This window comes from Geotrypetes seraphini, chromosome 15 (genome assembly GCF_902459505.1).
Source record: "Geotrypetes seraphini chromosome 15, aGeoSer1.1, whole genome shotgun sequence".
Classification (NCBI taxonomy): Eukaryota; Metazoa; Chordata; class Amphibia; order Gymnophiona; family Dermophiidae; genus Geotrypetes; species Geotrypetes seraphini.
Genome location: NC_047098.1, coordinates 66,941,688 through 66,954,580, shown reverse-complemented (window position 1 = coordinate 66,954,580; position 12,893 = coordinate 66,941,688). Strand labels below are relative to the sequence as shown.

The 12,893-nt window shown below is 39.9% G+C and overlaps 1 protein-coding gene across 6 annotated transcripts in view; it reads left to right on the top strand.

Moving 5' to 3' along the window:
* The window catches only part of ELN (elastin), a 178,662-nt gene that overhangs the window by 130,905 nt on the left and 34,864 nt on the right, over nt 1-12,893 (top strand). For 4 of the 6 annotated variants that reach the window (XM_033921779.1, XM_033921778.1, XM_033921777.1 and 1 more), the window contains exons 20-21: nt 7,533-7,577; nt 11,000-11,029. In XM_033921779.1, the coding sequence (XP_033777670.1) occupies nt 7,533-7,577; nt 11,000-11,029 (75 nt within the window). The remainder of the gene's footprint in view (nt 1-7,532; nt 7,578-10,999; nt 11,030-12,893) is intronic. The other 2 variants (XM_033921781.1, XM_033921780.1) reach the window with 1 other exon arrangement.

The following is a 12,893-nucleotide window of genomic DNA, read 5'->3' as shown; positions in this document are numbered from 1 at the left end:
TCCTCTTTTATAAAAGAGGAAATCTGGTAACCCTAGGATGGATTGCTACTTTCAAATGGAAGCAAAACTCGGCTGTCTCAATCTGTCCTCCTTTTTCTGGAGCCAAATGGTAACCCTACTATTAGCAGAAGTGCAGCTAGCTACCCTGCTTTCTCAGCCCAGGTTATCTGTGCATACTACATCTGTGGCCTTCTGCCTTGACATCAAATTTACCGTAAATGTAGCCATGCTGTTGATGGAACCCACCGACACAGTCCCTGACCTCTGAATGTCTCCAACTAAACTAAACTAAACCTTGGGTTTGTATATCGCGCCATCTCCGCGAGCATAGAGCTCGGCACGGTTTACAGAGTTAAGATAGAAAGGAACTACAATGAAGGGTTATAGGAGAGGAACTAAGAAGATAGAGAGGGACAAGGGTACCAGAGAGCGGGAGGTGATTAGATTTTTGAAAAGAGCCAAGTTTTCAAGTGTTTGCGGAAGGATTGGAGGGAGCTTGAATTTCTGAGCGGGGATGTGAGGTTGTTCCAGAGTTCTGTGATTCTAAAGGGGAGGGATGTTCCAAGTTTTCCTGCGTGGGATATTCCTTTTGTAGAGGGGAATGATAGTTTCAGTTTTTGGGAGGGTCTGGTGGAGTTGGGGTTTGAGGAGTTCCAAAAGAGTGGGATGACGGTAGGAAGGATTCCATGTAGGATCTTGAAGGCTAAGCAGGCACATTTAAAGAGGACTCTGGAGTGTACTGGAAGCCAGTGAAGCTTGGACAGGAGTGGGGAGACGTGATCGAACTTGCCTTTTGCAAAAATAAGCTTAGCCGCGGCATTCTGAATTAGCTGAAGTCTATGGAGGTTTTTCTTAGTTAGACTTATATAGATGGAGTTGCAGTAATCCAATTTAGAGAGGATGGTGGATTGAACAAGGACGGCGAAGTGAGAATGATGAAAGCAGGATCTCACTTTCCTCAGCATATGAAGGCTAAAGAAGCATTTTTTTACCAAGGAGTTGAGGTGATCATTGAAGGAGAGAGAGGAGTCTATGAAGATGCCTAGGACTTTGCTTGAAAACTCAAGCTGAAAAGTGGGGCCAGAAGATAGTGGGATGGAGGTGGGTAAATGATTTAATGTTGGGCCATGCCAAAGTAATTTTGTTTTGGATTCATTCAGTTTCATTTGTACAGATTGGACCCAGGATTGGAGATTCATTATACATGCGGATATGTTCTCAACGAGGTTAGTGAGGTTCGAGTTGGTCTCGAGGAGGATGAGGATGTCGTCAGCATAGGTGTAGAGAGTTTCAAGGGGGGATAGATGAAGGAGTTTCAGAGAGGACGTAGATGTTGAAAAGGATAGGAGAGAGGGGTGAGTCTTGCGGGACTCCACATATCGGCTTCCAGGGGGGGGATGAGGTACCGTTTATGTTAACGGTGTAGGAGCGGGAGCGTAGGAATTTTGAGAACCAATCTAGGACTGTGGAGCTTATGCCTATTTCGGAGAGTTGGAAGATTAGGATATCATGATGGACGACGTCGAAAGCAGCGGAGAGGTCGAATTGTAGAAGAACAGCGAATTTGTTGCGAGAATGGAGTTGTTACACCTTAAAGATTAGTTAGGCCAATAGGGATTCGGTGCTGAGGTTGGGTCTGAAGCCGAATTGGTGGGGTAGGAGAATAGAGAATCTTTCTAGGTAGGAGGAGAGTTGAGTGGATATGATAGATTCTAACAACTTGGTTAGGAGGGGAATGTTTGCTATTGGACGGTAATTTGATGGTATGGAGGGGTCAAGGTCGGTCTTTTTCAGTAGAGGGGTCAGTGCAATATGTTCCATATCGGAGGAGAAAAGGCCCGAGGCTGTGTCTGGAGGGCTTCTGCGCATGTGTGGAGGCCCTCTAGACATGACCCAGAGCTCCAGGAAGCTCCAACTTTGCATCTACCCCATCTCTGTGCTCCCAAAACACTCTTGCTGTCAGCACATATATTATGATTCTCATTACAAATATTTGTCACTATTCCTTCTCAACAAACTTATTCAGGATATTTAACACATGTGATAATGTTCATATTAATGATAGGATACTGCCACCTTGTGGACATTGCCAGAATGCACTTCCAAGGCAAAACAACAGTTACCTAATGCTTGTTATTGCATACCAACCCACATGCAGTAGATACAATGACAGGACCTGTTGGTCCCAGGGCAGCAAGAGATAATTTAAGTCTCAAAGGGGCCAATTTCCCTTTGCTGCATTGTATGGCAGGTTGTTAGCTGTGATTTGCTGGCTAAGAATTTGATTTCCGAGCTGGTTGCTTATTATACCGACAATCAATTTTTTAGTATAATCTCATTTTTTGTTACTTAAAGTAGATTCTTCACCTAATTTGGGGGTGAGGGAGAGTTAACAATGTGGCTTCTGTTAAGATGTTTTATTTTACTGTTAAGCCAGGCTATCTCATAATACCTGCGTCTCATTTCATAAACTAGGACCTGTGGTAAAACAACAAGGCCTGTACCTTATGTTGGTATTTGATTCAATTTGGCCCTAAATAGTGATTTAAATTTGAATAGGAATAATCTAGGGCTCTACTCTGCTAAATCCTACTGATGTTCAGTGCTATTTAACCAGCCACTAACAACCTCTGGCTGGATAAATAGCATTGGGCCACCTAACCATTAATATTCAGCAGGAGATGGCCAGTTATCTGCACTGAATATTCGCCACTAGCCATCTATGTCAGACGACATATTCAGCTAGCCGTGAATATTCAAGCACTGGCCAGCTAAGTTTAGCAGCCAAATAGGGGTTTCTACCGTGGCCTGGAGTGCTAAATGCTCCGATGCCTCTCTGACACTCATAGAATTCCTATGTGCGGCGGAGCATTTAGCATGCCAGGCTGCAATAGAAACCTCTACTGCAGCTTAGTAAAAGAGGGCCTACATTAATTAGCAGTCAAACTCCAGAAATTCAATGCCAGTCACTGGAAACGGCCAGGCTCACTGCCAATCGCGGGACTTAACCGGGCTGCCTCCTGCAGCTGAACATTGGGACCTTGATCTCTGATTTCATACTGCTTCTTTTATTATTTGTTATGTTAAAGCTCAATGCCCATTATTCATATTTGTATTTAGTCAAATATTTTCGTGTTCAATATTCATTTCCAGCTGAATAGTAAAATATGGCGTTCGGTGCAGGACCAAAAATAACCCACCTTAATGGTAGTCTACGTCGATAACTTCACCCCTTAGTGTGAAGAGTTTCTGTCTCTGATAACCAGAGCTGAGATTGTGATGTCATAATGCCTCATTCCACCAATGCCTAACAGCCAACCTCATCAGTGATGTCACAATGCCTTGATTGTCCTGTATTTAGCTCACATAAAAACATAAGAGCTACCATACCGGGACCGACTGAAGATCCATCAAGTCTAGTATCCTGTTTCCAACAGTGGCAAAACCAGGTCCCAAGTACCTGGCAGTACCCCAGAGTAGCAACATACCAGAGCTGAGATTGTGATGTCATAATGCCTCATTCCACCAATGCCCAAGAGCCAACCTCATCAGTGATGTCACAATGGCTTGATTGTCTTATATTTGGCTCACTTTTATTACATTATTTTGGGCCAGCTTGCGGCGCACTCTTCTCAGATGACCTTTTCACTTACCCTGCACTACGGCACCTTAACTGCTGCACTCTTAACGCTGAATCATTTCTGTTTGTCCCATTTGTTTCATGTGCTTGTGAGTATTGTAGCGGTTGACAACTTTGATATTTTTCTTCCACAGCTCATCGCAGCGGCGCTACTTACCCCGCCCACAAAGTGCCAGTACATGCTCTATATTTTGGGCCAGCTTGTGGCGCACGCCACAAAGGCTCTTAAGGTCCTGCTCCTTAGTGCGCTCCTTCGTGCGTCTCCTAAGTGCTTCTCTATTAGTACTCTTATTGTGAGATTCATATCTATGCAGTTTTATAAACTTTCTTATTCTGGTCTTAATATTATTGAATACCCTTTCTTTTAACATGATACTTTCTAGCTCACAAATTCCAGTTCATTGGGGTCATCGCCCTAATTTTCCTAAACACAATCGTTTTTCTGCTTGTCAGAAGTCTAATTTAATTTTCCCAACTCCTTCTGGTCACTTATCTACTGAGCAAGCTAAGACATCTAAAATTGGACTTATCAATGTCCGCTCATGAAAATCTAAACACCACCTACTTCATGATATGGGCTATTGTTACCAGTTTAATCACTGAAAAGGTAAAAAGGGAGGTGGTTTAGCAATAATTCACCGAGATTCTTTGCTCTCCAAGATAGAATTATCTTTTCCTAGCAGTATCCTAGAATCTATTCAATTTAAAATAAAATCCAACTCTTCATTAGATTATTTACTACTTTACCTCCCCCTCCGGTTAATAACCAATCATTAATCTTACTTCAATCTGTTATCTTTGAATTTTGCACTTCATCCCTCAACCCTATCATTTTAGGAGATTTTAATATTCATTTTGATGATTTTAATAATACTTTTACCTCAGATATTTTTACTCTCTTAAAGGATTTAAACCTCAGTCCATTGGTAAACTCTCCCACTCATATAGCAGGGCACACTTTAGACATGGTTCTTGTTCCATCACCACTTAAAGATTGGTTTCAAGTTACGGCTTGCACACAACTCCCTTGGACTGATCACTTTTTCATTAGTATTTCTCAGTCTACTAGGTTCAATGCCCTAATCCTTCATCCTCAAACAATAATTTCTCGTGATTTTACAAAACTGGAGGAAATTTCCATTTTGGCAAACTTTGATTCCAAACTAGCAGAATTATCAAAATCATCTATTGAGGAGAAAGTTGCCTCATGGATGGCTTGGATTACTAAACTTTTAGATATCCTAGCGCCCACTGTTACCTATACCATCTCACCACGTAAACAAAAGAGCCCTTGGTATAGTTCTAATCTTATCCTTATAAAAAAAACAACTGAGATCCCTTGAGAGAAAATGTCGTAGAAGCAAAACCCTACACAACCTAAATAAATTCAAGGAACAAGCCAACTTTTATAAATCTGAGATCAACAGATCAAAAAAAGAATACTATTCCAAACAAATCAAAAAAGCTAAAAACACTTCTGCATTATTTTCTATTACAAAATCATTAACCACACAGAGGACAGCGTCCAAATTGACAGCTGCACCTCCTACAGCTCAAGAAATTGCCTCTTATCTTATCAAGAAAGTCCAGAAAATTAGAGACTCCATTTCTCAGCCAAGTATTGCCAGCTTAAACCCTACTTTCCCTTTTACAGTGGACATCGTTAAAAAACCTGAAACTATACATCTCCCCATCTCTAAATGTTCAAAATTTACCCTACCCATTCTTCAAGAACTACAGAGAACTTTAAATACATTAAACATAAAGGGTTCCAATTCAGAGATCATTCCACCAATTTTTCTAAAACGTTGTTTTTTTTTTCATTTTTTGGACCCGATATTTTAAATCTGATCTGTACTAGTTTAAGTACAGGTACCCTTCCAAAAGTATGGAAAGAAGCAGTTATTCATCCCATTATCAAAGACTATACAATCTGTTCACAAGAGGTTTCAAATTATCGACCTATTTCAAACATTCCATTCTTGGCAAAGCTTACAGAAAAGATAGTTTTCCGCCAAATTGCTCCATCCAAACCAAACCAGATTCCGTCAACATCATTCCACAGAACTTTCACTTATTGGGTTGACCACTAAAATTCTCTATCACCTCGACCACCACCAGTCTGTCTTACTTATCTCTTTAGATCTATCATCGGCATTTGACACGATAGATCATAAGCTTCTTCTGTCTCGTCTGAGTGAAATTGATATTAAAGACCAGGTCTTGGACTGGTTTTTATCTTTTTTTACAGATTGTTCTTCCAAGGTAGTGTTTAATTCTACATCGTCTGACTCATTTATAACTGATTATGGGATTCCTCAGGTTTCTATTTTATATCCCTTACTTTTCAATATTTTTCTGCGCCCCCCCCCCTTTTAACATTAGGGCAATCTACCGGGTTTACAATGTTTGCTTATGCCGATGATGTCCAACTAATACACCCGATAGATCTAAATAATCCTTCAGAAATAAAATTTATAAACCAAAAATTGGAAAAGATTAACTCCTGGTTGGACGTACATAAGCTCTCGTTGAACATTGAAAAATCCAAAGTAATGATTTTTCCCAGGGAAGGACTTTCTTTGCAGACCCCTCTTACATTCAAATCTCAATCTATTAAAACCGTACCTTCACTTAAATTACTTGGAGTAACTTTTGATAACAAATTTAATTATCATCTTCATATTAGTACAGTGGTCCAACGTTGCTTTTATCGGCTACGTATGATCATATCATTATCGAAACTATTAGATGCCACATCCTTAAACATTTTGATTCACTCTCTCGTGATCTCGTGCATTGACTATTGTAATGCCCTTTATAAAGGTATAACCAAAAAAGAAATACGAAGACTTCAGATAATACAAAACACCGCCGTAAAAATCATATTCAATGCAAAGAAATCCGATCATGTCATCCCCTTGTTGCAAGAAGTCCACTGGTTGCCAGTGGAACACAGAATCACTTACCAAATTCTTCTGTTAATATTTAAGACTAGACAAAACAATCAACCTGAATTTATAAATAATCTTCTTACCCCTTATATTCCTTCTAGGTCCCTAAGATCAATAGCTAGTAACCTTTTCTCTATACCGTCACTGAAGTTTATATATACAATGAGGTCTACTATCTTCTCTTGTCACTGCCCCCTCTCTTTGGAATAGTATTCCAAATTATTTACGCGAAGAATCAAATCTTAATAACTTTAAGACGAAGCTAAAGACATTTCTCTTCTTTGAGGCCTAACTGTCCTTATAAGGGCAATCGAGCGAAAATACTATTGAGTTTAACAGAAACCCTCCCTCTTCTTTTTTCCTTAATTGTTCTCTTTTACTTTGCCTAATGTAGTTCTTGCCTTTTACCTTTTGTTCTTGTTTGTCTTTGTTTTTAATAGTTTTTATACTTATAGTTTGGTGACGTATTGTCACCTCAAACTTGTATTTTAGTTAAAGTTTGTTCTCTGTTTTTACAAATTTGTACACCGCTGATTGGGCGGTATAAGAAATTTTAAATAAACTTGAAACATAGGACAATTATCTCAATTTCTAGAGCAATTTCTTTTTTCTTTCAAGAGGAAAATTCTACCTTAAGACATGTTATTTTACTGTTAGCCCCAGTTATTAATAGCTAAGTCTTATTTCATAAAATAGAAGCTGGGCTAAAATATTACAAGTTAGTGGTAAAATAGCACTTCTTAGCGGTAGCCCATGTTGATAATTACACTCCTTTTACTCCTTATTCTTCCCAGTCCTGTACCTCAAATTCGTTCCTTACCACTCCCTTGTCCTACCCTCCTCCTTCATTTCTTCTCCACGTCTCTCCTTCTTCTATCCTTGCTCATGGCTCTTTTATACAGTACAATAATTAGAAAATATTTGTCTTCCTTTTGTAGGTGTCCCAGGAATTGGAGGTCAGAGGAAGCCCCCTAAACCTGGAGGTAAATAGAAGCAGTTTAATTTGTCTATTTCTACCCAACTCCATTCCACCCTCCCACCCCACAAAAAAACCCAACAACCATGTATGCACACTACTGTGTTCTACTACTATTACTACTACTATTATTTCTATAGCGCTACCAGACGCACGCAGCACTTTACAGAATCACAAAGAGTAAGAAAACAGTCCCTGCAGGAAAGCGCTTACAATCTAAATAGGCAAGACAGACCAACAGGATGTCATGGATACAGTTAAGGGGAAGGGTTAATCAGCTGGTTGGGATGGAGGGCAGAGGAGTAGGGTTAAGGAATGAAGATATAGAAGGTGTAGGGAAAGGGACCTCTGAGGGTTTATGCAATATCAGAGCACTTTTTATACTAATCACAGCAAATAAGGAATTTTATTAAAGTAAATATAAGTAAATTTAGACTGAGTAATGGTGTATCCATCACCATCAACTTCCTTCTGACAGTCCTACGACCCTGCCTTTCTGAAATCCCTGCAGTATCTCCAATACCTCAAGTACATCCTGCTTTTTACACTCTGGAATTTCTGGAAGCTGCTAGGACTACAAATCCCAGAATGCCTACATTTCAGAGTCAATAAACTAGAATGGGGCTACAAGGTTTTCTGATCGAACCGAACCAGTTGATGAATTTGCTGTATGTACTGATTTTACCAGAATATGCTTCATTTTCATTATAATCGAAAATGTTTCAATTTGATCTGATAAATAATAAATCAGAAGCTTTTTTACTAAAATTGGAAATGCAGAAATCTATATATATAAAATCGGAGGTATGTATGTGTGTATGTATGTATGTGTGTGTGTGTGTATGTGCCGCGATCACGCAAAAACGGCTTGACCGATTTGAACGAAACTTGGTATGCAGATCCCTCACTACCTGGGGTGATATGTTCTGGGGGTCTCGTGGCCCACCTGCACACGTGGGCGGAGCTACAAACAGAACATCAGATTTCACCCATTCATGTCAATGGAAAAAAAGTAAAAAGCTGCCATTCTCACAGTACTTCAAATACGGCTTGACCGATTTGAACGAAACTTGGTATGCAGATCCCTCACTACCTGGGGTGATATGTTCTGGGGGTCTCGCGGCCCACCTGCACACGTGGGCGGAGCTGCAAACATAAAATCAGATTTCACCCATTCATGTCAATGGAAAAAATGTAAACAGCTGCCATTCTCACAGTAAATCAAAACCGGCTTGACCGATTTGAACGAAACTTGGTATGCAGATCCCTCACTACCTGGGGTGATATGTTCTGGGGCTCTCACGGCCCACCTGCACACGTGGGCAGAGCTACAAACAGAACATCAGATTTCACCCATTCATGTCAATGGAAAAAATGTAAAAAGCTGCCATTCTCACAGTAATTCCAACTACCTGGGGTGATATGTTCTGGAGGTCTCTCGGCCCACCTGCACACGTGGGCGGAGCTACAAACAGAAAATCAGATTTCACCCATTCATGTCAATGCAAAAAATGTAAACAGCTGCCATTCTCACAGTACATCAAAAACGGCTTGACCGATTTGAACGAAACTTGGTATGCAGATCCCTCACTACCTGGGGTGATATGTTCTGGGGGTCTCTTCACCCAAGAATTTATATGTTCTTGCTCCTGGAGGTGAAACTAAATATGTTGTTTCTAATCAAGTTTTGTGTTTGTTGTATTGTATTCATTTTGTCAAATATTTCACATTATAATTTGAATATTGTACTTTTCATAAAGCTGTAAAAAAATAATTTCATTCACCACTATAAAGTATCTTTATTTGAATCCATTTACAGTGTTATTGCTATAATTAAATACCCGTGCAACGCCGGGGCATCAGCTAGTAGACTAATAAAAGAGGCTGCAGGAAGAATGCATGGGAATAAACATCAGAGACTAAATTTTGAGTTAATATTGATCTCAAGACTTACTGCTTTGATGTAACTGCTACTTTTTGCTGCTCCCAGGAACTGCTGCCCTAGGCCTCTGCCTAGTTGTGCCAAATAGATGTGAAGTTTCTTAAGAGGGGAACGATTGAGGTTGATTCCAATTATTTGTTTTAGTTTATATTGATATCTCTCTAAATTCTTTACTGGGCTAGATCTAAGAGACTAGGATTGTTCTCCCTTGAGAAGAGGAGACTGCGAGGGGATATGATCGAGACTTTCAAAATACTGAAAGGATTCGACCAAATAGAGCAGGATAAAAAACTATTTACAATGTCCAATGTGACACAGACAAGAGGACATGGACTAAAGCTAAGGGGGGGGACAAGTTCAGGACAAATATCAGGAAGTTCTGCTTCATGCAATGAGTGGTAGAAACCTGGAATGCTCTCCCAGAAGAGGTAATTGCAGAATCCACCATTCTAGGGTTTGAGGGTAAGATAGATCTACATCTCCTTATGAGTGGCTTAAGGTGACATAGGTAAGGGTAAGCTCGATGCACATCTCTTATGAGAAGCTTAGAGTGATATGGGGACTAATACTATGCCAGGGTACACCTGGCGGGGCCTCCGCGTGTGCGGATCGCCGGACTTGATGGACCTAGGGTTTGTTCCGGAGATGGCACTTCTTATGTTCTTAATAATTCTTGTCTTTAGATGCTGGCACTGTAATCTTGAAGTAGGGACATTGGATCATTTAATCTTTTTTTGTCCCTATATTATGTTATTTTGGAATTCAATTTGGACTCAAGTTAACTGTCTTCTAGAGAACCATGTTGCGTTATCCTATGACAACCGTTTTGTTTGGTATATTTATGAGGAAAAAAAGTCAAATTTCGTCGTGTAATAATAAACTTTTGTTAATCATGACAGGGGTCGCCATTCAGCATATAACCAATAATTGGAAAAACTACTCTAATCTCAACTATACATTTTGGTGGAACTCATTATGCCATATTTATAAGATGGAACGAGCTCTTGCTACGCAGAAAGGGACTTACAATAAGTTTATAAAGATCTGGGGGCCAATGGAAAGATATTGTAATGAGTAGACATCATTTTCTTTTTTTTTTGTGGGAGATTATATTTATAGACTGGGGGTGGGGGTGGTATATTTGCTATTGGAAGTTTGTTTTAATTACTTTAAGAAGGGTGGGAGGGAGGGAATTACTATTATTTGTTTCAGATGACTTGGTAAAGATTTTCAAATGTTGTATTGAAATTATAATGGATCTATTTCTGTACATTTATTGTCTGTTTTAAAATGATTCAAGAATTTTGGTTAATTTAAGTAGGGAGGGGGTGGGGATATATATTTTTGTTTTAGATGATATGTTCAAGAATTTCAAGTGTTATATTGAAATTTTAATGGATATATTATTGTACACTTGTTTATGATTTAAAATGAATAAAGAATTTAAAAAAATAATAATAATAATTCTTGTCTTTTCTCTCTTGCAGTTGGAGTTGGCGTAGGGGGGCTGCCAGGAGGTACGTAAGCCCATTTCATATTGGGAGTTGAGAAATGAGCAGAGTCCCATTGCTTGACAGTTCTCTTTGCGGTCTGAAACAAGGGAAAGTGAATATAATGCTCTGAGACTTTAGCCAATTCTAAGATAGCAACAGAGAAAACTCCCTCCCAGCCCCAAATACAGGGAACAGCACAGAAACACCTGTTACAGGTGAGAAACACGGCTCTTTCCAATGACAAGCAGAGCTGAGTCAGGCAGACAAGCAAGTGACCTCCAAGCTCAGTGTTATAACTAATTTGTCCTTTGTCCTAGAGCAACCCGTCAACTGATATTGATGTGAGATCAGTGGTGTAGTGAGGGTGAACGGCACCCAGCGCAGAAGTGCCCCTCTGTCCCGCCCCCCATGCCGTGTGCCCATTTCCCGTACCTTTTTAACTTTGACACGAGCAGCTTACTGCCCATGTCGACTTGGGCACTCTCTCTAACATCACTTCCTAGGTGCACTTATATCAACCCGGAAAAGACATGTCCTTTCTTTATGTCCAAGTTTTAATTATAGCTTTCTGCCACTGATTTTCATAAGGGCAGGAATAGGAATGAAGAAATGCTGGCCTGGGGGGAGGGGGAGGGGCAGGAGGGAAGGAAGAAGAATGAAAAGATGCTGAGTTCAGGAGGGGGGAGGAAGGAATAAAAGAAATGACATGGAGAGATGCTGGCCCCGGAGCGGCAAATAGGAGGAAAGAAAGAGAAATACTTCAGAGGGGGGGGAGGGGTGGCACAGAGACATATCAAAAAAGAAAGATGGGGGGGTTATGGATATAGAAGAGAAATGCTAAAAAGGACAAGAATAAGGACACATAGGGAGGAGATGCTCAACATAGCAGGAAGATAGGGGCAGGGGCACATGCTGAACATGGTGAAAGAAGAAATGCCAAATGGACAAGGATACTCTGGAAAGAGAGTTAAGAGAAGACAGAGGAAAAGAGAAACCAGAGATTGGGACCAACATGATTAAAAAAATAAAATGACCAAAAAGAATTTTGTTTTCTATGTATTGATTAGACTATGTCCATTTTTGGAATGTATGTCTGCAAGAACTGATTTTTATGCATGGCTGGGGCCCATGAAAAAAACTTTACTCACTGGCCTTCAGCCTCACTCATTGATGTCATAATTTTGTCAATAAAATAGAAAAGTAGTTGGAGAAACTGTTTGCATTAGCATACAAATAAGCATTTCGATAAGTGATTTATCATATGACTTGAATGTTAAATCATCGACTCTGTAGGAAAAAATTTTGAGGGAATATTGAATGAGACCTCACATTGTTCCTGGGTACCAGAGAGAAAAACAGATAAGGGTCCTGTTTAAATGAGATGGAAAGAAATACAGGATCTGTGTTCTATTTGGGCCTCCAAAAGACTCGTAAATTAAATTGTGTGGAGTGTGTATAAGGACCTACTGAATACACTCAGGGAGAAAGGAAGCAGGAGAGAGACGTTCAGATACCTGAAAGGTGTAAGTGAGGCACAAGAAGACAAATTTTCTCAGATATAAGTAAACTATAAAACAGGGCTCCAGGTGGCATGAATCAATAGCTACTTCAAAAACAGTAACAATGATTTAAAACCCCGTAGTTATAATGTGCCTATTTTGATTGGGGGAGGGGGAAGAAAATAAGCAGCGGGCAGGTCAGAATGATAAGGGTGGAGGTTAACTTTCTTTCCTCCCACTCATAGTACATGTAAGGCTCACATTAGAGAGAGCTGTATGCACATCCTCATGTATATGTTTATTAAAATTTGATATCCTGCATTTACAACAGATCAGTGTGGCTTACAAAGCACAAAATCAGTTAAAACAATGCCATTATCAATAGGAAA